Source organism: Salmo salar, chromosome 23 (assembly GCF_965601325.2).
Source record: "Salmo salar chromosome 23, fSalSal1, whole genome shotgun sequence".
In the NCBI taxonomy this organism is placed as follows: domain Eukaryota; kingdom Metazoa; phylum Chordata; class Actinopteri; order Salmoniformes; family Salmonidae; genus Salmo; species Salmo salar.
In genome coordinates this window covers 40,269,528-40,293,108 of record NC_138313.1, presented here as the reverse complement: position 1 = coordinate 40,293,108, position 23,581 = coordinate 40,269,528, and the positions used below count along the sequence as shown (strand labels likewise).

Here is a 23,581-nt window from a genome sequence, read left to right as displayed (position 1 = left end):
TCAGTTCATACAGTGATCTTGTTGAGTGGAACTGCACCAACTGGCCCCGTGTCAGTTTTTAGGGCTCCGAATTTTTCTCCAATTCTCAGTCCTCTCCTGAATGACGTAGACTGGAGTCATGGGGATTCGTACTGAATACAAGTACAATAGACAGAGGGGTGAGAGGAAGAGAGAAGGAAGAGAACACTCAGTGTTCACCATGCCTTTGGAGTCATGGGTAGCCTGACTCAAACTATCCTGGCTGTAACTTTATCCAAGTACATATTAGAGGGTAGAGAGGGAGAGAAGAAGAGGGAGGGGAAGAGAAGGAAGGATAATTCACTGTGCACCAGTTGAAATGGCCTTGATGTTAGTTTTTGAGGGTGAAAGAGATGGGGAGATGGGATAGAGAGGCAGACAAAAATACCTTATGAGACAAGAGATTCTTCCAGGCACCACATACTTTCTCATGAAGGATGCCTAAATGCAGCAAGATCATTTTGTACTGTTTCTCCACCAAAACATATCTAGTTCTGTTTGTGCTTGTCTTACATCATCTTGTTTATGCTTTTGTCATGCAGAGTTCTAGTTGAATCGAACTGCCTTTCTCTTGTCCCCTGTCCTCAGATTGACTGAAAACATGAGACGACTCAGTAAGTACTGTACATTTAGTGGACAAGATGTAACAATCACACTTTATGTCAGGGGTATCTTGATGAATATTCTGAAATATATTCATAATCGGAATATGAAAAATGTGTTTGTAGTAATAAATTATGATTTCTGTCTCAAAGTCTCTGATAGTGCTTTGTTATTGGTCAATACTTTATACTCCTCTGTAGAGCGAGGTGCCAAACCTGTCACTAACTTCAAGAGGAACCTTTTTGCCTTATCCAGCTGGCACTCCGTGTATACGTCAACCTTTGCCTTCATTGTGAGTGTGCGCATACACACACACACACACACACACACACACACACAATCACAGCGTATGAAAGATCCCAGCAATGAAGATCAATATCTCTATCTCTCCCCTTGTGTGTGTGTGTGTGTGTGTATATATATATATATATATATATATATATATATATATATATATATATATATATATATATATATATATATATATATATATATATATATATATATATATATATATATATATATATATATATATATATAGCAACATCTATATTTGTTTATAGATTTACATTAAAATATCTCTTTATTGGCATCTGCATGAGTACAGTATATAATATGTATTGCATAGTAACGAGATGTTCCATACTTGGTATGGGTTATAGACTAGACGTGGTAGATTGAAATAGTAGATTGTGTGACCTGTTCTTCCCTCCCCCACTCCCTCTCTCTTTTCCACAGATCTATATGAATGCAGCGTGGCACGGTTGGGCCATCCCCTTGTTTCTCTTCCTAGCCATTCTCAGGCTGTCCTTGAATTACCTCATTTCCAGGTAGCTTACCTCATTTCCAGGTAGCTTACCTCATTGCAACGTGCATCGCCTATTGTCCATGTCCAAATGGAACGATTAACAATCTGCTTGGACATGGGTAATTTGCTTGTGAAATGAGTCAAACTTGTCTCTCTCCGCTTTCTTCTCAGAGGTTGGAGGATCCAGTGGAGTATTGTGCCGGAGATCTCTGAACCTGCTGTAAGACGTGTATGATGTAAACGTCTTTTGGGAAGGGGGTCCAAAAACGACCCCCCCCCCCCCCCCCCCCCCCCCAAGCCCTTACGCCTTCAGTGTTTGCCAATTTGGGGGCACTGGGTGTTACCAGAACAATTTCTGCTTTGGGCGGGGAATAGTTTTGGATGTAACTTTCATCTTTTCCCAGGATCCACCAAAGGAAGATCTGACTGTTTCAGAGAAGTTCCAGTTAGTTCTTGATGTCGCTCAAAAAGCACAGGTGAGCTGTGATCATGTGATATGATCATGTCTTCACATTTTGATTTAGAAAGAGCGAGAGATGGGCACCCGAGTGACGCAGCGGTCTAAGGCACTGCATTGCAGTGTTAGAGGCGTCACTACAGACCCTGGTTCATTCCTGGGCTGTATCACAACCGGCCGTGATCGGGAGTCCCATAGGATGGCGCACAATTGGCCCGATGTCGTCCAGGTTAGGTTTGGCTGGGGGGCTTTACTTGGCTCATCGTGCTCTAGCGACTCCTTGTGGCGGGCAGGGCGCCTGCAGACTGACCTCAGTCGTCAGGTGAACGATGTTTCCTCCGACACATTGTTGCTGCTGGCTTCCGGGTTAAGCAGGCGGGTGTTAAGAAGCACGGTTTGGCGGGTCATGTTTCAGAGGATGCATGGCTCGACCTCCCGAGCCCGATGGGGAGTTGCAGCGATGAGACAAGATCGAAATGGGGGAGAGAAAAAAAAAAAAAGTCTGAGACGCGTCACATCTACTTTGCGATGTGAGGTGTTGCTCTCTTAAGCTGGTGTGCTGTTTTCACAAATGTGTGTGTTCTTCACAGAATCTATTTGGAAAGATGGCAGATGTCTTGGAGAAAATTAAGAAGTGAGTGACGTGTGTGTGTGTGTGTGTGTGTGTGTGTGTGTGTGTGTGTGTGTGTGTTTCCAGTTTATTTAAGGTTGTTAACTAACATGTTTCACACTTTGTATCCTTGTCTGTCCCTGTGTTTCAGCCTGTTCATGTGGGTGCATCCTGAGATCACTCAGAAACTCTACATCGGTCTGTGGGTGGCGTTCATCTGCTCCTGTCTCCTACCCTACAAACTCATGGGCTTCATGATGGGTTGGTACAATATGTAAAACCCTCGCATGACCTGAGATCAGAACAGCCTCTGTGGTTATTGTCTGACCCTGCTGGTCATCTATGAACGTTTGAACTTCTTGAAAAATGTACTCTTAAATCTCTACCCGGCACAGCCAGAAGAGGACCGCTCAGAGCCTGGTTCCTCTCTAGGTTTCTTCCTATGTTCCTGTCTTTCTAGGGAGTTTTTCCATGCTTCTGTATTGCTTGCTCTTTGGGGGTTTTAGACTGGGTATCTGTAAATACATTTGATTGATTGATTGACTCGCCACTACACCTACCCAGTGATGGCCCCAAGCACTGAGAAAAATACAGAAAAAATAGATCCATGGAGAGAGACCTCCATGGATCAAGAGGATATCTCTTATCATCCCTTTTCCTTGTGCCACCTCTCCAGGGCTGTATGCAGGGATCAAGTTCTTCATCATCGACTTCCTGTTTAGGAGCTGTCCCAAGCTAAGGGACAAGTATGACACGCCCCACATCATCTGGACCAGCCTGCCCACAGACCCCCAGCTGAAGGAGCGTGGGGGCGCCACACTGTCCAGACGGGTATGTCTCAGACTCTATACTGTTGTATGTAATACATGTACAGTTGAAGTCAGAAGTTTACATACACTTAGTTTGGAGTCATTAAAACTTGTTTTTCAACCACTCCACAAATGTCTTGTTAACCAACTATAGTTTTGGCAAGTCGGTTAGGACATCTATTTTGTGCATGACACAAGTAATTTTTCCAACGATTGTTTCCGAACAGATTATTTCACTTATAATTCACTGTATCACAATTCCAGTGGGTCAGAGGTTTACATACACTAAGTTGACTGTGCCTTTAAACAGCTTGGAAAATTCCAGAAAATGATGTCATGGCTTTAGAAGCTTCTGATAGGCTAATTGACACCATTTGAGCCAATTGGAGGTGTACCTGTGGATGTATTTCAAGGCCTACCTTCAAACTCAGTGCCTATTTGCTTGACATCATGGGAAAATCAAAAGAAATCAGCCAAGACCTCAGAAAACATATTATTGACCTCCACAAGTCTGGTTCATCCTTGGGAGCAATTTCCAAATGCCTGAAGGTCCCACGTTCATCTGTACAAACAATAGTACGCAAGTATAAACACCATGGGACCACTCAGCCGTCATACCGCTCAGGAAGGAGACACTTGTCTCCTAGAGATGAATGTACTTTGGTGCGAAAAGTGCAAATCAATCCCAGAACAACAGCAAAGGACCTTGTGAAGATGCTGGAGGAAACAGGTTCAAAAGTATCTTTATCCACAGTAAAGTGAGTCCTATATTGACATAACCTGAAAGGCGTCTCAGCAAGGAAGAAGCCACTGCTCCAAAACCGCCATAAAAAAGCCAGACTACGGTTTGCAACTGCACATGGGGACAAAGGTCGTACTTTTTGGAGAAATGTTCTCTGGTCTGATAAAACAAAAATAGAACTGTTTGGCAGTAATGACCATCGTTATGTTTGGAGGAAAAAGGGGTGGCTTGCAAGCCGAAGAACACAATCCCGACCGTGAAGCACAGGATGGCAGCATCATGTTGTGGGGATGCTTTTCTTCAGGAGGGACTGGTGCACTTCACAAAATAGATGGCATCATGAGGCAGGAAAATTATGTGGATATATTGAAGCAACATCTCAAGACATCAGTCAGAAAGTTAAAGCTTGGTCGCAAATGGGTCTTCCAAATGGACATTGACCCCAAGCATACTTTCAAAGTTATGGCATAATGATAACAAAGTCAAGGTATTGGAGTGGCCATCACATAGCCCTGACCTCAATCCTGTAGAAATGTGTGGGCAGAACTGAAAAAGCGTGTGTGAGCAAGGAGGCCTACAAACCTGACTCAGTTACACCAGCTCTGTCAGGAGGAATGGGCCACAATTCACCCAACTTATTGTGGGAAGCTTGTGGAAGGCTACCTGAAATGTTTGACCCAAGTTAAACAATTTTTAAAAGCAATGCTACCAAATACTAATTGAGTGTATGTAAACTTTTGACCCACTGGGAATGTGATGAAAGAAATAATAGCTGAAATAAATCATTCTCTCTACTATTATTCTGACATTTAACATTCTTAAAATAAAGTGGTGATCCTAGCTGACCTAAGACAGGGTATTTTTACTCGGATTAAATGTCAGGAATTGTGAAAAAGTGAGTTTAAATGTATTTGGCTAAGGTGTATATAAACTTCCGACTTCAACTGTGTCTGTCTGCATTGTGTACAAAACATTAGGAACACTTTCCTAATATTGAGTTGCACCCCCTTTTGCCTTCAGAACAGCCTCAATTCCTCGGTGCATGCACTCTACAAGGTGTCGAAAGCGCTCCACAGGGATGCTGGCCCATGTTGACTCCAATGCTTCCCACAGTTGTGCCAAGTTAGCTGAATGTCCTTTGGGAGGTGGAGCATTCTTGATACACACGGGAAACTGTTGAGCGTGAAAAACCCAGCAACGTTGTTGTTCTTGACACAAACCGGTGCGTCTGGCACCGAATACCATACCCCGTTCAAAGGCAACTTTTGTCTTGACCATTCACCCTCTGTATGGCACACATACACAGTACATGTCTCAATTGTTTCAAGGTTTAAAAATCCGTCATTAATCTGTCTCCTCTCCTTAATCTACACTGATTGAAGTGGATTTAACAAGTGACATCAAAGGGATCATAGCTTTCTCCTGGATTCACCTGGTCAGTCTATGTCATGGATAGAGCAGGTGTTCTTAATGTTTTGTCCACTCAGTGTTTATGTGCAAGTCTTTAGCACATAGGTGTACACCAGTGGAGGCTGCTAAGGGGAGGACGGCTCATAATTATGGCTGGAATGGCGTAAATGGAATGGCATCAAACCATGTGTTTGATGTATTTGATACCGTTCAACCTATTCCGCTCCAGTCATGACACGAGCCCATCCTCCCCAATTAAGGTGCCACCAACCACTTCATATTGATGTGTGTCATTGTCACAGTTCCTCCCTATTCATTTGGGTGTTCACAGCAGCTGGGACTGTGGGGACCCTCATGTCAATGTCTGATCTCCTGAGTTTTCTGTTTCTCCCTCTCAGCTCTCTGGGTATGAAAAGGTAGGGCTACCTCGTGTGCACTTTAGTTCTTGTGTGCCTGTGTGTACGCCACCATCACCTGTGTGTGTGTGTCATTAGAGATGAGCTGTATTCCAAATTGACCCCTTGCCCATTTGGAATTCAGTAGTAGAGCCATGATAACTGTGAGTGTGAAGGATCAAAATGTGCCCCGTAGTTTAAATATATGCATCTACCACAGTACTGTTGAAAGTAATATTTGGCGTGTTTAACCAAAGTTGAACTCATAAGAGTTTACCATAATGGTGTTTTGAATGTACAGTACCAGTCAAAAGTTTGGACACACCTACTCATTGAAGGGTTTTTCTTTATTTTACTATTTTCTACATTGTGGAATAATAGTGAAGACATTCTCTCAATCAGCTTCATGAGGTTTTGATCAGGCCTAAGTTAATTTTGACTTGTACTGTTTGATCCGTTTTCACACACTTTCAGAAGGAACCCTATATTCAAAGTGTGTGTGTTTGTGTGTAGTGAGGAAGTAACTGGTAGAAACTGCTTATATGTGTTTTGGAAAGGTAGTGGTTCATTAATAGTATTTGTAGTTTGTGCCAAAGGTTTAGTTCCTAGTGCAATATCTATCATAATATCATATCTACTCTCCCATAAAATCACATACAATTATTAATGGTTGTTTTATATCACTTATCAATAGTTATCTATGTGTTCCAGTGTGTGTATTCTGGAGAAAATTACAAAAAATGACCAGCCTGTCTCACTATCTTCGTCTTTTTTGATGCATTTCATTCTTTACTGTGAAAGATTATGGTCCCGTATGAGTTCATGCCTTGCATGAGACACACCACAACCCTATCATTCACATCCCCATAAGCAAGGTACCCAGCGCGCTCTACAAGCACCCCAGCCAATATACACTGCTTCCCAAACAACTGCTCACCTGAGTAAGCTTTGATTGATGCTGAGGTCAAAGCTAAGCTGCTGGTTTGAGAGAGACTGCTATAATGCACTGCTTGTGTTTAGCTAATTCCCTTCCCACACTCTGTTCCTGGTTTAACATGCTGCCCTCTCCTCTGTCCATCCCTCTCTCTTCCGTCCATCCCTCTCTCTTCCGTCCATCCCTCTCTTCCTCCGTCCATCCCTCTCTTCCTCCGTCCATCCCTCTCTTCCTCCGTCCATCCCTCTCTTCCTCCGTCCATCCCTCTCTTCCTCCGTCCATCCCTCTCTTCCTCCGTCCATCCCTCTCTTCCTCCGTCCATCCCTCTCTCCCTCTGTCCTTCCCTCTCTCCCTCCATCGTTTTCCCCACTCTCTGTTTCTCTTTTAGATTCAGCCGGCGGTAGCTCGTGGGAGTCTAGGGACAGGCCTAGCATGCGGTATCAGTCTAGAGGAACAGACTGGCAGGGTCTACAATACTAAGAAGGGTTCTTTCCACGAGGTCTTCAATCTATCCGAGGATGAGCGCCCTCTAGCAGGTTGGTAGAGCGCCACAGAATAAACCTCAGCACCAACAGCTACATTGTGCCTGGCTAGCTTCCTCCCCTGTTACACGTTGACCCTGTTTCCATAGTTGATGTTGAACTTAGTGTTTATTTATTGTGGTATGTTGGGGCAGTGCAAGCTGTGAAACCAGGAGTATTGACTGTGTGTGTTGGCAATGTGGCAGACTTTTGCGTGTGTCTTGATTGGTTTTGTTTGCAGTGTGTGAGAATGGCTGGCGATGCTGCTTGATCAACAGGGACAGGAAGAGTCCCACTGACTACATCCGTAATGGGGTGCTCTTTGTCACTGAAAAGTAAGCCATCTACTGCCAATACCTAGCTGTCACATGTAGAAATCACACTTGGCATCGTGTTGTATTGTTTGTATTAGTTTGTGTGTTCAGGTGTATTGTATTGGCCTACTTCTCCATGCTTATTACGTGTTTTCTATCCGTCACCAGTTACCTTTGCTTTGAAAGCTCAAGCTCCAGGTCAAACTCCTCTAAAAAGAATAAAGTCATCAAACTGATTGACATCACTGATATTCAGAAGGTGGGTGTCTTCATCTTTGCTCCACCTTCTGTCCAATGTATCAAGTCATTGGTTTCTAAAAATGTACTTTTGCAGTAGAATGTAAGTGTTGTTTGGGTTTTTTTGTCCCACAGTACAAAGTCTTGTCTGTACTGCCTGGGTCTGGAATGGGAATCTCCATAGCTACACCGTCCACCCAGAAGGTAGGAACACTTATGGACAGTCTATTTTAGACCATGTTTTCTCTCTATTTAGGTCTGGTACTGTTGGTCAATATACTATTAATAAGTTGATCTGTGATGATCTTCCACCCTCCTTTCCTCTCTGCTTGTCACTCTACATTTGTCTACCTCTTTCTCTTGCTCTCTCTCTCTCAGCCGTTGGTGTTTGGTGCCATGATCCACAGGGATGAGGCCTTTGATGCCATCTTCACACAGTACATGAAGACGGCGACCATGACAACAGCCATCAACCCTGAGACCTAACAAACCAAGATGGCTGCCTTCACCAGGGACTTCCTTACTGACACAGAGACATAGCTATGTAGTACACAGAGAGCCCCCACTGCTGCTGGCCATTTAGTACATATGAAAATATGTTAAGCTAGTATCCATGCAAAGGTGGTGGATTCCTCCACCAATCCAGGGAGCCTTGGCACATAGATTAGCATGTGAATATGGTATCCACTTGATCTGAGGCCTGGTCCATCACTATAGAGCCCAACAAGGTCTTTCTATCCTCTCGCTGATGACTCCAGCTCCTCATTGGGTCTAACTAAGGAACTATGACTCCTGGACCCGCCCACCATTGCTGCCTCCTGACTCCTATTGGTTGGGTCAAAGCTGTTGTGTCAAGGGATAGAGCCACACTTGGTTCTTGTTTAGCTGTTTCTCTGTACTGAGGTTTTCAGTGTGTCACAGGAGGTTGGTGGCACCTTAACTGGGGAGGAAGGGCTTGTGGTAATGACTGGAGCGGAATCAGTGGAATGGTATCAAATACTTGGTTTCCAGGTATTTGATGCCATTCCATTTGCACCGTTCCAGCCATTATTATGAGCCGTTCTCCCCTTAGCAGTTGTGTGTGTGTGTGTGTGGTGGTTATACATTTGTCGTCTATTGTGCTGTTTCAGGAGGAGGCTGGATCTCCTTGTCTGTCTGACAGGATTGTCTGTCACTCACAAAGTGTGTATCGCACACACATTGGTGCCCATTGCTCCACTGAATGCCCTCCGCTTCTGCCTTCAATAGGATTGATTTTGATTGATATAGATATCACTGGTGGCCTTGCATAGGTCTTAGGCTACACATTTTGTAAATGTCAGTTAACAAGTGCACCAGAAACCACGCCTTGTTATGTTAAAAAAATAGTGCTCACGTTTATGAAAACCTCAAGCCTTCATGTGTCCCAGTTAATGATATTTTAGTAGAATTTCAACAATAGCCTTTATTTTGAGGGATGGAACAGGAATAATGTAAAGATGGGCAGCTAAAAGCCTGGGGAATACTGGAGATATTGTAGGGAATAACCTTCATATTTGTGTCTTGTTAAAGGAAAAGTATGGATTTACATGTACAAGTTAAGGAGTCATGATGCATTCATACGCACCACATAAACATAGTATTTCTGAAGCCTTAGTGTGTTTATTATGTAGATCAGTATGTGATTTATAATATGTGACATTCTACCTATACCTAATTGGCTTAGTAAAACTATGTAGGTTTTATGGAGTGTTTTTTTGGAATGTGTTGCGAGAACTTTCTTGGACAGATTACATGTAAAGCAATACCAAAACAAGCTATTTCCAAAAAGCAGAAGCCTATTCTACACTGCCTTGTTCAACCACTCTCAATGAAGCCTTCTCTAATCTTCTCACAGATGTAGGCCAGGATTCAAACCAATGCAGCGCTGTACTTTTTGCTTTCCATTAATTCTGAGGTGTAACTTCACGGAAATTGCCATTGGATAACGAAACTACATGTTCTTAAAATGTTTTTTTTTTTCTTTTTTCGACACGACATACAAATTTGACAACTCAAGTGCAGTGTAATATCGGTAATTTGTGCTAGTTTGAATCACGAACCGAAATGTTGGTAATAACACTTCCTTTTGGGTTTTGACACCAACGGGTAGAGGGGTTTGAAGTAACCACTTAACTATGTTCTAGCTGAACACATACTAGTGACTCTAACTGGACATTTTCTGTTTGATGCCTTTAGTCTACAAGTTTCATTAGCCGTATGTACAGGATACACATGGTATACACCGTCCAAAGAAATGCTTACTTGCAGGTTCCTTCTCGATAATGCAACAACAATAAATAATTAAATGTATGAATACAAACATGAAGTAAATGGCTCAGTAGAATAGAATAAACATTTTAGCATAAGTATAATATAGGAAGGCACAATTTATAGTCCAATATTTACACATGTTTTGGGGAAGGGTGGATTGGGTGGCAAGCGTTTAAATTGTGCAGTACACCAGGGTGTGTTAAACTCATTTTGCCCCGGGGTCCGCATTCGGTCTTCAACGAGGTCTGGAGGGCAGCACAGAATAAATTAAAAAAAAGACTTCCTTGCTCTCAAAATCTGCAAAAAATAAACCTCTATCCATCGTTTTGGGAATTTCCGATGCTCCCTGACGGTCTGGCTTTCATTTCAGTGATTATTAGCGAGTTGGATACAGTCAAGAAACTGTATGTAGGTCCATTATCTTTCCTACACAGTTTCAATTTGGTTTTAGTCATTTAAAAGTATATTGAATTTGTCGTCGTCCCCCATCCAAAAAAATGGTTTGACACCCTTGGTCTATATCAAGTAACTTAGGTCTTTCACTCTCCAAGCCTCTCAAGGCAAGTTAGATATATACTTATAGGCCCAATGCAGCTATTTTTATATCAATGTCAGGGTAACAATTAAGTTTCTTACTCTAATAGATTTCCATTAGAAATAGGTAAAAATTGCTTTAGCAACAAACTTTCTCTAGCAAGAATTTTTCTAGGACTGCCTGAGAGTGGTTTGAGTGTGGTTTGTTTTCAATTAAAATGGTAAGAAGTAAACCAAAATAGCTTCTTAGCTAAGATACATTTTTCAAGCAAGAATATTGCTAGACTGTCTGGGAGTGGGCTGGGGAAAACTGAAAACTAGCTGTTATTGTCAGAAAGGTTTGGGAATATTCGTTATTGATCTATTAATCATTTTACCTCATGGTGATGTCAAGCTGACACTCTCGCCCATGCAAACGTGCTGAATAGAAGGTCCTGTGTAGATTGTATTTTCAACCAGCAACTATCAGGAAATAACACTGATCACATTTCTTCTGGCTTTAACAGTGTTAGTTTCATCAGCTGTTTTACAATATGATAAAAAACTGAATGTTGACTGTACTGGGCCTTTAAGAAGCACAGAATGAACAGATTGTATTTTTTGTTTTTGGCCAAAATGTTAATTTTACTGCTTCTCATTTTGTTTTGCCCTATAACTGTAATGTTTACAGAGGTTCCGTTCTAAACTCCACTGCTTTCGGCCAGTTTGATTCCTTGTGAGACTGAGGGTATGAAGACTGGGTCGGTAAATCTTGTGATGGGGAACGTTTGTGTGCTGATAACCCTAAGTGGTCACATGTTTAAACTCACTTTCTTTTTTTTTGCGCATATGCAGATGTTGTTTAGTAAAGTATTCCATTTTTTATATTTTCCATCTTCCTGTCATAACCGTCTTGTGCTTTTACTTTGAAAAATGAAAAAATGCCACCTGCTGAAGAGAACAGATTTTGGGCCCAGTTATCCCTTGCTTCTCCTCTTCCTCTCTGATATCATCCAGTATTTCTCTTTGGCAGTAACAAGCAGGTATTTATGCTAATTAGGCCAATCAAAGACTTACCCTGGGTTATGCAACACTCTTTGCAAGAGGAGGGTGAATTGAAAGGTGTCATTTCGTGGAGTCATGTTGCTTACAAATCTGTGTGAGTCACCACTGTCTGTCTGAACAATGTCAGTTTATGGCATGGCCGTCAACTGGAAGATGGAAAGTCATCATTACTGTGTTCCCAAACCATCAACAAGGTGTTGTAAAAAAAGCCCTCGTTGACTCCTCTTCGTCAATTGTTAACTCTCAGTATGATGGCAATGGCTTCACCAAGTCCTCTGGTAGGTTAGGTGCAGTTTCTGCCACATTGCAGTGCTTACCTACCATGTCCTTTACAGTAGTTCAGGAGGATTGTGAACCTGTATACATTTTCAGAGAAGGATGGACATTGTCTCTATAGTTCTGTATCAGAGGTGCAGAGATTGTTTAAACCACTCAAAGGCTTGCACACTGCAGTGCTAATCATGTTAACCAAGTATTTATTTTAACTGGAAGTTCTTGTTTGAAATCTTTCCATAATACTTCCCAATCTGTTTAACTGTTTTAGGAAAGATTACTGCTTAGTTGTGAATACTTTGTAATCTGCGGTGTCCACTGACAAATGATTTTATATATGAAATGATGTAATATATAAATCCCTCTTTTAAAAAAAAAAAGAAAATCATGTTTATTGTAAAATGTTATGTACATTATTTAAGTAAACCAATTTAAAGTATTGATTTTTTGGCATTTTCTTAAGTTTCTCAGTAACTTGGTTTCACACTTCAAAGTTGGCTATGTGTTGTTTATTCATTTCTTTAGCCCTGTGATCGGGATGCTCCCTTGATCTTGGGGGGCATATCGTACTGCACTTGCAAAGTTTGGGAAGCACTGAGTCAAGACTAGGTCTATTGCGGTGACCATATTACCCGCAGTCATGACTGCAGTAAAATTCCACGTAACCGTGACTCAATGGTCATCTTTTATGCACTCTGTGCATGCCTTTTTGTAGTAGGCCTACCTGACTTGCTAACTACCATGAGGTCCTAACAGCCTGGTACTCAGGGCTCTATTGTCCCTCTAACCACTCTGACATCAATGCAAATGCAGTCGAAAGTCACAGAAAATAGCACAGGAAAAAGAAATCCTTGAATGAGTAGGTGTGTCAACTTTTGACTGGTACTGTGTGTGTGTGTATATATACACACACACACACACACAGTATACTCTGCATGTATATAGCATGTGGTAGGCAGAGTTGCAAAGAAAAAGCCATATCTCAGACTGGCCAATAAAAAGAAAAGATCGCCAAAAGAACACTCTGCCTAGAAGGCCAGCATCCTGGAGTTGCCTCTTCACTGTTAACTTTGAGACTGGTGTTTTGCGGGTACTATTTAATGAAGCTGCCAGTTGAGGACTTGTGAGGTGTCTGTTTCTCAAACTAGACACTCTAATGTACTTCTCCTCTTGCTTAGTTGTGCACCGGAGCCTCCCACTCCTATTTCTATTCTGGTTAGCGCCAGTTTGCTCTGTTCTGTGAAGGGAGTAGTACACAGTGTTGTACGAGATCTTCAGTTTCTTGGAAATTTCTCTCATGGAATAGCCTTCATTTCTCAGAACAAGAATAGACTGACGAGTTTAAGAAGAAAGATCTTTGTTTTTGGCCATTTTGAGCCTGTAATTGAACCCGCAAATGCTGATGCTCCAGATACTCAACTAGTCTAAAGAAGGCCAGTTGTATTGGTTCTTTAATCAGGGCAACAGTTTTCAGCTGTGCTAACATAATTGCAAAAGCGTTTTCTAATGATCAATTAGCCTTTTAAAATGATCACCTTGGATTAGCTAACACAACATGCTATTGGAACACAGGAGTGATGGTTGCTGATAATGGGCCTCTGTACGCCTATGTAGATATTCCATTTCTAGCTACAATAGTCATTTACAACATTAACAATGTCTACACTATATTTCTGATCAATTTGATGTTATTTTAATGGACAAAAAAGTTGCTTTTCTTTCAAAAACAAGGACATTTCTAAGTGACACCAAACTTTAGAGTGTGTGTGTGTGTGTGTGTGTGTGTGTACACATACATACATATAGTTGAAGTCGGAAGTTTACATACACCTTAGCCAAATACATTTATACTCAGTTTTTCACAATTTCTGATATTTAATCAAGCAAAAATGCCCTGTCTTAGGTCAGTTAGGTTCAACACTTTATTTTAAGAATGTGAAATGTCAGATTAATAGTAGAGTGATTTATTTCAGCTTTTATTTCTTTCATCACATTCCCAGTGGGTCAGAAGTGTACATACACTCAATTAGTATTTGGTAGCATTGCTTTAAAATTGTTTAACTTGGGTCAAATGTTTCGGGTAGCCTTCCACAAGCTTCCCACAATAAGTTGGGTGAATTTTGGCCCATTCCTCCTGACAGAGCTGGTGTAACTGAGTCAGGTTTGTAGGCCTCCTTGCTCGCACACACATTTTCAGTTCTGCCCACACATTTCTACAGGTTTGAGGTCAGGGCTTTGTGTTGGCCATCATAAATGTTAGCAACGCCTCCGCATTTGCGGGGGATATGGTCACTAGTGTGACCAGGAGGTGAGGCCTCATTTAACACAGTAAATTCATCAGGCTTACGCCATGTTTCAGTCAGGCCAATCACATCAAGATTTTGATCAGTGATTAGTTAATTGACTATAACTGCCTTGGAAGTGAGAGATCTAACATTAACTAGCCCTATTTTGAGATGTGAGGTATCACAATCTCTTTCAATAATGGCAGGAATGGAGGAGGTCTTTATTCCAGTGAGATTGCTAAGGCGAACACCTAGTGGCAGACTCCACTAAGCTGGCAGGCTGGCTAACAGGGTGCAGGCCAGGCAGCAGGCTATCTCATTGCGGAGCTAGGGGAGTTAGAGCCCTGTCTATGTTCGTAGATAAGAAGAGAGCACCCCTCCAACTAGGCTGGAGTCCGTCACTCCTCAACAGGCCAGGCTTGGGCCTGTTTGTTGGTAAGTGTCAGAAAGAGGGCCAATTATCTACAAATTCTATCTTTTGGGAGGGGCAGAAAACCGTTTTCAAACAGCGATTGAGTTGTGAGACTTTGCTGTAGAGCTCATCACTCCCCCTAACTGGGAGGGGGCCAGAGACAATTACTCGATGCCGACACCTCTTTCTAGCTGATTTACACGCTGAAGCTATGTTGCGCTTGGTGACCTCTGACTGTTTCATCCTAACATCGTTGGTGCCGACGTGGATAACAATATCCCTATACTCTCTGCACTCGCCAGTTTTAGCTTTAGCCAGCACCATCTTCAGATTAGCCTTAACGTCGGTATCCCTGCCCCCTGGTAAACAGTGTATGATCCCTGGATGATTCGTTTTAAGTCTAATACTGCGGGTAATGGAGTCGCCAATGACTAGGGTTTTCAATTTATCAGAGCTAATGGTGGGAGCCTTCGGCGTCTCAGACCCCACAACGGGAGGAGCAGAGACCAGAGAAGTTTCGTCCTCCGACTCCGACTCGCTTAATGGGGAGAACCGGTTTAAAGTTTCTGTTGGCTGAATGAGCGACACCGGTTGAGCATTCCTACAGCCTTTCCCTCCAGAAGCCATGAGAAAGTTGTCCGGCTGTGGGGACTGTGCGAGGGGATTTATACTAACGTTACTATCTGTACTTACTGGTGACACAGACGCTGTTTCATCCTTTCCTACACTTAAATTACCCTTGCCTAACGATTGCGTCTGAAGCTGAGCTTGCAGTTCTCCTGTATATTATGAGTACAGCGACTGCAATTAGAAGGCATCATGTTAATGTTACTACTTAGCTTCGGCTGGTGGAGGTCCTGACGAACCACGTCCAGATAAAGCATCCGGAGTGAAAAAGTTGAATGAAAAAAGTCGAGCGAGGGGAACACTAAAAATATAAACGGTAATTAAAAAGTAAAAAACGTGAAGTTGGCAGGTAGCAAAGTAAGGTTAGCAACAAAACGCACAGCAGCACGTAAACAAGTATACAAAAACATCCCACCATGTCGAATTAACAAATTGTCAGCATTTAAAATTGTACCGGCACTTCATTTTTCCATCCGCCTGGACTTGACTTTAGTCTCACCTCAGAATTAGACGTTAATCCATGTTTCCCAAAAGTCACATTTTGAAGTTGTTGCAAACGTAAAATTTCTAAGTGTCTAAGGTTTGGCATTAACTCTGAATGGTTAAGGTAAGGCTTAAGGTTTGTTGTTTTTAGCCTATCCCAATCTCAAAAAACATATTGCTGGATTCGAGCATGCAAACTCTGGAATCAGAGGCAAATGCTTACTCTATCAAAACCCTAGAAAAAACAAAACTAACTTTAAATTTTTTTAACATTTTATTTCACCTTTATTTAACCAGGTAGGCCAGCTGAGAACAAGTTCTCATTTACAACTGCAACCTGGCCAAGATAAAGCAAAGCAGTGCGACAAAAACAACACAGAGTTACAAATGGATAAACAAATGTACAGTCAATAACACAATAGAAAAATCTGTATAGTGTGTGCAAATAAAGTAAGGAGGTAAGGCAATAAACAGGCCATAGTTACGAAGTAATTACAATTTAGCAATTAACACTGGAGTGATAATGTGCAGCTAAGGATGTGCACGTAGAAATACTTGTGTGCAAAAGAGCAGAAAAACTAAAACAAATATTGGATAAGGTAGGTAGTTGGTTGGATAGGGCTATTTACAGATGGGCTGTGTACAGCTGCAGCGATCGGTAAGCTGCTCTGACAACTGATGCTTATTAAACTTAGTGAGGGAGATATAAGTCTCCAACTTCAGTGATTTTTGCAATTCGTTCCAGTCATTGGCAGGAGAGAACTGGAAGGAAAGGCGGCCAAAGGAGGTGTTGGCTTTGGGGATGACCAGTGAAATATACCTGCTGGAGCACGTGCTGCGGGTGGGTGTTGCTATGGTGACCAGTGAGCTGAGATAAGGTCGGAGCATTTCCTAGCAAAGACTTACAGATGACCTGGAGACAGTGGATTTGGCGACGAATATGAAGTGAGGACCAGCCAATGAGAGCATACAGGTCGCAGTGGTGGGTAGTATATGGGGCTTTGGTGACAAAACAGATGGCACTGTGATAAACTGCATCCAATTTGCTGAGTAGAGTGTTGGAGGCTATTTTGTAAATGACATCGCCGAAGTCAAGGATCGGTAGGATAGTCAGTTTAACGAGGGTATGTTTGGCAGCATGAGTGAAGGATTCTTTGTTTGCGAAATAGGAAGCCGATTCTAGAGACAATTTTGGATTGGAGATGCTTAATATGAGTCTGGAAGGAGAGTTTACAGTCTAGCCAGACACCTAGGTATTTATTGTTGTCCACATATTCTAAGTCAGAACTGTCCAGAGTAGTGACGCTAGTCGGGCGGGCGGGTGCGGGCAGTGATCGGTTGAAGAGCATGCATTTCGTTTTACTAGCATTTTAGCAGTTGGAGGTCACAGAAGGAGTGTTGTATGGCATTGAAGCTTGTTTGGAAGTTTATTAACACATTATCCAAAGAAGGGCCAGATGTATTCAGAATGGTGTCGTCTGCGTAGAGGTGGATCAAAGAATCCCCCACAGCAAGAGCGACATCATTGATATGTACAGAGAAAAGAATTGGCCCGAGAATTGAACTCTGTGGCACCCCCATAGAGACTGCCAGATGTCTGGACAACAGGCCCTCCGATTTGACACACTGAACTCTATCTGAGAAGTAGTTAATGAACCAGGCGAGGCAGCTATTAGAGAAACCAAGGCTGTTGAGTCTGCTGATAAGAATACAGTGATTGACAGAGTCGAAAGCCTTGGCCAGGTCGATGAAGACGGCTGCACAGTAATGTCTTTTTATCGATGGCGGTTATGATATCGTTTAGGACCTTGAGCGTGGCTGAGGTGCACCCGTGACCAGCTCGGAAACCGGATTGCATAGTGGAAAGGTACTGTGGGATTCGAAATGGTCAGTGATCTGTTTGTTCACTTGGCCGTCTTGCGGGGGGTGTAGAGCTGTTGGCCGGGGTTGGGGTAGGCAGGTGGGAAGCATAGCCATCCGTAGAGAAATGCTTATTGAAATTCTCGATAATCGTGGATTTATCGGTGGTGACAGTGTTTCCTAGCCTCAGTGCTGGGAGGCGGTGTTCTTATTCTCCATGGACTTTACAGTGTCCCAAAACTTTTTGGAATTAGTGCTGCAGGATTCAAATTTCTTTTTGAAAAAGCTAGCATTTGCTTTCCTAACTGACTGTGTATATTGGTTCCTGACTTCCATGAAGAGTTGCATATCGCGGGGACTATTCGATGCTAGTGCAGTACGCCACAGGATGTTTTTATGCTGGTCAAGGGCAGTCAAGTCTGGAGTGAACCAAGGGCTATATCTGTTCTTAGTTCTACATTTTTTGAATGGGGCATGCTTATTTAAGAGGAAAGCACTTTTAAAGAATAACCAGGCATCTTCTACTGACGGAATGAGGTCAATATCTTTCCAGGATACCTGGGCCAGGTCGATTAGAAAGGCCTGCCCGCAGAAGTGTTTTAGGGAGCGTTTGACAGTGATGAGGGGTGGTCGTTTGACCGCGGACCCATTAAGGACGCAGGCAATGAGGCAGTGATCACTGAGAATTTGGTTGAAAACAGCAGAGGTGTATTTAGAGGGCAAGTTGGTCAGGATGATATCTATGAAGGTGCCCATGTTTACGGATTTGGGCTTGTACCTGGTAGGTTCCTTGATCATTTGTGTGAGATTGAGGGCATCTTGCTTAGATTGTAGGATGGCTGGGGTGTTAAGCATATCCCAGTTTAGGTCACCTAGCAGTACGAACTCTGACGATTAGATGGGGGGCAATCAATTCACATATGGTGTCCAGATCACAGCTGGGAGCTGGGGGGGGGTCTATAACAAGCGGCAACAGTGAGGGACTTAATTCTGGCGATGGATTATTAAAAGTAGGACCTCGAACTGTTTGGGCATGGACCTGGATAGTATGAACTCTGCAGGCTATCTCTACAGTAGATTGCAACTTCACCCCCATTAGCAGTTCTATCTTGACGGAAAATGTTGTAATTGGGGATGGACATTTCTGAATTTTTGGTGGCCTTACTAAGCCAAGATTCAGACACAGCTAGGACATCAGGGTTGGCGGAGTGTGCTAAAGCAGTGAATAAAGCAAACTTAGGGAGGAGGCTTCTGATGTTAACATGCATAAACCCAAGGCTTTTACGGTTACAGAAGTCAACAAATGGGAGCGCTTGGGGACACATAGGGCCTGGCTTATACCCCTACATCACCAGAGGACCAGAGGAGGAGTAGGATGAGGGTACGGCTAAAGGCTATAAGAACTGGTCGTCTGGTGCGTTGTTAACAGAGAATAAAAGGAGCAGACTTCTGGGCGTGGTAGGATAGATTCAGGGCATAATGTACAGACAAGGGTATGGTAGGGTGCGAGTACAGTGGAGGTAAACTAAGGCATTGAGTGACGATGAGAGAGGTTGCGTCTCTGGAGGCACCAGTTAAGCTAGGTGCGGTCTCCGCATGTGTGGGGGTTGGACAAAGGAGCTATCTGAGGCATATTGAGCGGGACTAGGGGCTCCACAGTAAAATAAAACAATGAGAGCTGCCCTAAACAACAGTATACAAGGCATATTGACATTAGAGAGAGGCATAAAGCAGTCACAGGTGTTGATTGGGAGAGCTAAGACAACAACGGGTAAACAGCTAAGACAACAACGGGTAAATGGCGATGAATGGGCAGAGAGGATCAGTTAGCTACACACAGGGCCTGAGTTCGAGGCTGGGGCCGACAGATAAACAAAATATAGTACCCATGTTAATGAACAGTCCAGCAGGCATCAGCTGTGTAGCCGAGTGATCATAGGGTCCAGTGAGCAGCAATAGATGAAACAGGGAGCCGTTCGGTAGTCGTTACTACCGGCTGGTGTCTGACCTAAAGGTAAAGACCGCTAGCAGTGGCTAACAATGACTAAATAGCTAGTAGCTAATTAGCTGGCTAGCTTCTGATGGAGGTTCCAGTTATAAGGTCTGAAAAAAATAGCAGCTTCGTACCACATTGGATGAGGCGGGTTGCCGTAAAATATGTTTAATCCGAAAATGGAAAAAAGAGATTTAAATGTATACAAAAAATGAAAAGAAACTCAATATTTACACGGGACAAAAAAAAACACATCTTACTGCTATGCCATCTTGGATGTCTCACTTGAATGTAACAGTACTCACTGTTGCCCCTAGTGGTCAGTTTCCGTGTCATCTCCTGAAGTCCTCAGACATGGATGGATGTCGAATACTGATTTCTTTCACAGGTGACCTAGCAGATGTTTACATGCATCAATGGTTAGATGGAAATGTGATTAGTGAAAGGACACTTTTCTTATAAAACATACAGTATAACACTATTGAATAATTCAACCGAACAATATTAAACTCTTAAATAATATAATTCACAAGCATGTGCAGACAATTAAAGGGTTTATTTTCTTGCCTGTATTAGGCTACATTCATTACATCTTAGCTTCAAGACAAAAGCACAGCGTTGCTAACAGCATATCTTCATCAAGTAACATTAGCCTACGAAAAATGAAAGATTAGGTGCTCTATTCAATGTGCATCGTAGAAGTTCAACATTAGTGATTGAAATTCGGCTTTAGTCAATGAGACTGCATTCACGGTAAACGCTACATATGTCGGCTCAATCGAAAATGACCTTTACATTTCTATATCTACGGATTGAATAGAGCTGTAACCCTTTCATATAATATAAAAGTACAGTAGGCCTATCTTACAATATTACAACAAACAAGGCTTCATTTTTATCAATATCATGCAAATCGTTGTGATAAAAGCAAATTGGGACTAAAAACGTGGGTATAAGTGAATTCACTGCAGCGTGGCAAGGAGCTGTTTTATATGGAAGCTCATACCCGCCACCAAATAGAAAGGCTCATGACATGATTTGTCAATGTGCACAATTAGTCTGAGCTTCAGTCTGATCAACTGTAACCTACTGATAACAACCACAGCTGCAGGTACTGTAGCCTAGAGAAGCCTATCCATCTGATCCCATCTGGGCCTGGCCAGGGTAAATGCTTTTATAGCCTAAGCTATGTATTTCCATCTTAAAATAGGCCCATTTGTGTTCTGAGAAAACGTGATTTGGTTTATATTCAAACTTCAGGTAGCTAGGCAACCTAGACCTTTTTAATCCAAAATTATAGACTGGAATTAATCAATCAACACAATTAGTTGTTTCATTTAAAAAATATAATTCAGATGAACAAGTACAAGATTGCTGCAGTTTGACAGGGTTAATGTTTTCATCCTCCCTAGAGCCTGGAGTTTTTCCAAGAGAAAAAAACAAGCAAAATAATCTGTTCCAGTCATAGCCCATATAAAATCATTCTTTACAGCTGATTTATTACCATGTCACATGCTACAACTTGGTTTCAGAGTTGGTTAGGTTAGCCTGCTACTGTCACACCCTGATCTGTTTCACCTGTCTTCGTGATTGTCTCCACCCACCTCCAGGTGTCACCCGTTTTCCCCATTATTCCCAGGGTATTTATTCCTGTGTTCTCTGTTTGTCTTTTGCCAGATTGTCTTGTTTTGTAAAGTCAAGTGTGTTTTTCCATGCTCCTGCGTCCTCCCAGTTCTGACCTTTGCCTGCCCTGACACCGAGCCCGCCTGCCTGACCATTCAGCCTGCCCTGACCTCAAGCCTGCCTGCCACTCTGTACCTCCTGGACTCTGACATAGTTTATGATCTTTTGCCAGTCCACGACCTGTCTCTTGCCTGCTGCTTGTTTTATAATAAATATCAGAGACTCAAACCATCTGCCTCCCGTGTCTGCATCTGGGTCTCCCCCTGTATCATTATAACTACGACATCAGAAAAAACTCTGGGCCCCAGGAAAACAATCCCCCCACTCTGGGACCTGTGGTGGCCCCTCTAAAATCATAACACAATCTTAAAAATATTAGGAAAATGTCTACATTTCAGCTGTTTCACAAACATTTCTCTGCTATTACCATTTATACTACAGGAGTGTTGACTCAATGTTTAAACTGTCCTGCTTCGAGGGGGCAAACTATCTGTGGAGGTAGTGGTCGAGACGTAGCACATACTCGAGTTTACATTTGAGTAATATGTGTAGCCGACGGTATTTTTACGAAAGGGGCCATTGTGCTTGCTTAAGCCACGTTCACGTCCTAGTCGGAACTAGGAAGCTTGGCAATTTCCGTCTTGCTAACCTAAGCAGACAAGTCGGATCCCGAATGGTACCATAATCAACCAATAGGAAGTTCTACTCTAATAATGTAAATTCATTTTAATTCAGAGGTTCCTAGTTCCTACTAGCACGTGAATGCGGCATAAACAAGCACAATGGCCTCTTTCGTAAAAATACCGTCGGCTACACATAATGACTCTAATTTAAGGGGCCAGGTTTCCGGTCTAGAAACACGGTTTCGACTGCTCCTACAGTTTTGCTTCGGTACTGCAGTTTAACTGAGGCCTGTCCCAGAAAGACAATTTCTACAGACAGCCACATAGAGAAGTCATATTTGAAAATTCCTAATAAGACACTTTAGTCATCACCTTTGTGCACAAAACATCCGTTGAATTATTCAAATAATTGTAGCTAAGGCCTATTTTTTTTTCTTCATCACTCACAGCTGAAGATATTAAGTATTTATATTCATCCAACGTCTGCCATGGTTTTGGATGACGTGTTGACGTCATCACTGCTTGTGCTGCTCTCTGTGCTCTGCTCCATGTGAGCACTGAGTGCTAGTGCACATGGGATGTTGGTTAATGTAAACCGAATAAAACCCATATATATATATATATATATATATATATATATATATATATATATATATACAGTATCTCACAAAAGTGAGTACACCCCTCACATTTTTGTAAATATTTGAGTATATCTTTTCATGTGACAACACTGAAGAAATGACACTTTGCTACAATGTAAAGTAGTGAGTGTACAGCTTGTATAACAGTGTAAATTTGCTGTCCCCTCAAAATAACTCAACACACAGCCATTAATGTCTAAACCGCTGGCAACAAAAGTGAGTACACCCCTAAGTGAAAATGTCCAAATTGGGCCCAATTAGCCATTTTTCCCTCCCCGATGTCATGTGACTCGTTAGTGTTACAAGGTCTCAGGTGTGAATGGGGAGCAGGTGTGTTAAATTTGGTGTCATCGCTCTCACACTCCCTCAGACTGACTGGTCACTGGAAGTTCAACATGGCACCTCATGGCAAAGAACTCTGAGGATCTGAAAAAAAGAATTGTTGCTCTACATAAAGATGGCCTGGGCTATAAGAAGATTGCCAAGACCCTGAAACTGAGCTGCAGCACAGTGGCCAAGACCATACAGCGGTTTTAACAGGACAGGTTCCACTCAGAACAGGCCTCGCCATGGTCGACCAAAGAAGTTGAGTGCACGTGCTCAGCGTCATATCCAGAGGTTGTCTTTGGGAAATAGATGTATGAGTGCTGCCAGCATTGCTGCAGAGGTTGAAAGGGTGGGGGGTCAGCCTGTCAGTGCTCAGACCATACGCCGCACACTGCATCAAATTGGTCTGCATGGCTGTCGTCCCAGAAGGAAACCTCTTCTAAAGATGATGCACAAGAAAGCCCGCAAACAGTTTGCTGAAGACAAGCAGACTAAGGACATGGATTACTGGAACCATGTCCTGTGGTCTGATGAGACCAAAATAAACTTATTTGGTTCAGATGGTGTCAAGTATGTGTGGCGGCAACCAGGTGAGGAGTACAAAGACAAGTGTGTCTTGCCTACAGTCAAGCATGGTGGTGGGAGT

General features: G+C 42.6%; 1 protein-coding gene across 8 annotated transcripts in view; it reads left to right on the top strand.

The window, feature by feature from the left end:
- The window catches only part of LOC106584600 (GRAM domain-containing protein 4), a 51,139-nt gene extending 38,699 nt beyond the window's left edge, over positions 1-12,440 (top strand). For 6 of the 8 annotated variants that reach the window (XM_045706438.2, XM_045706441.2, XM_045706437.2 and 3 more), the window contains 14 exons: positions 607-632; positions 822-913; positions 1,360-1,451; positions 1,601-1,649; positions 1,834-1,905; positions 2,477-2,520; positions 2,648-2,757; positions 3,173-3,327; positions 5,856-5,873; positions 7,175-7,322; positions 7,549-7,642; positions 7,790-7,880; positions 7,994-8,062; positions 8,237-12,440. In XM_045706438.2, coding sequence (XP_045562394.1) covers positions 607-632; positions 822-913; positions 1,360-1,451; positions 1,601-1,649; positions 1,834-1,905; positions 2,477-2,520; positions 2,648-2,757; positions 3,173-3,327; positions 5,856-5,873; positions 7,175-7,322; positions 7,549-7,642; positions 7,790-7,880; positions 7,994-8,062; positions 8,237-8,344 — 1,168 coding nt within the window. In that variant the 3' untranslated portion in view covers positions 8,345-12,440. The remainder of the gene's footprint in view (positions 1-606; positions 633-821; positions 914-1,359; positions 1,452-1,600; positions 1,650-1,833; positions 1,906-2,476; positions 2,521-2,647; positions 2,758-3,172; positions 3,328-5,855; positions 5,874-7,174; positions 7,323-7,548; positions 7,643-7,789; positions 7,881-7,993; positions 8,063-8,236) is intronic. The other 2 variants (XM_045706442.2, XM_045706439.2) reach the window with 1 other exon arrangement.
- The last annotated feature ends 11,141 nt before the right edge of the window (positions 12,441-23,581 follow it).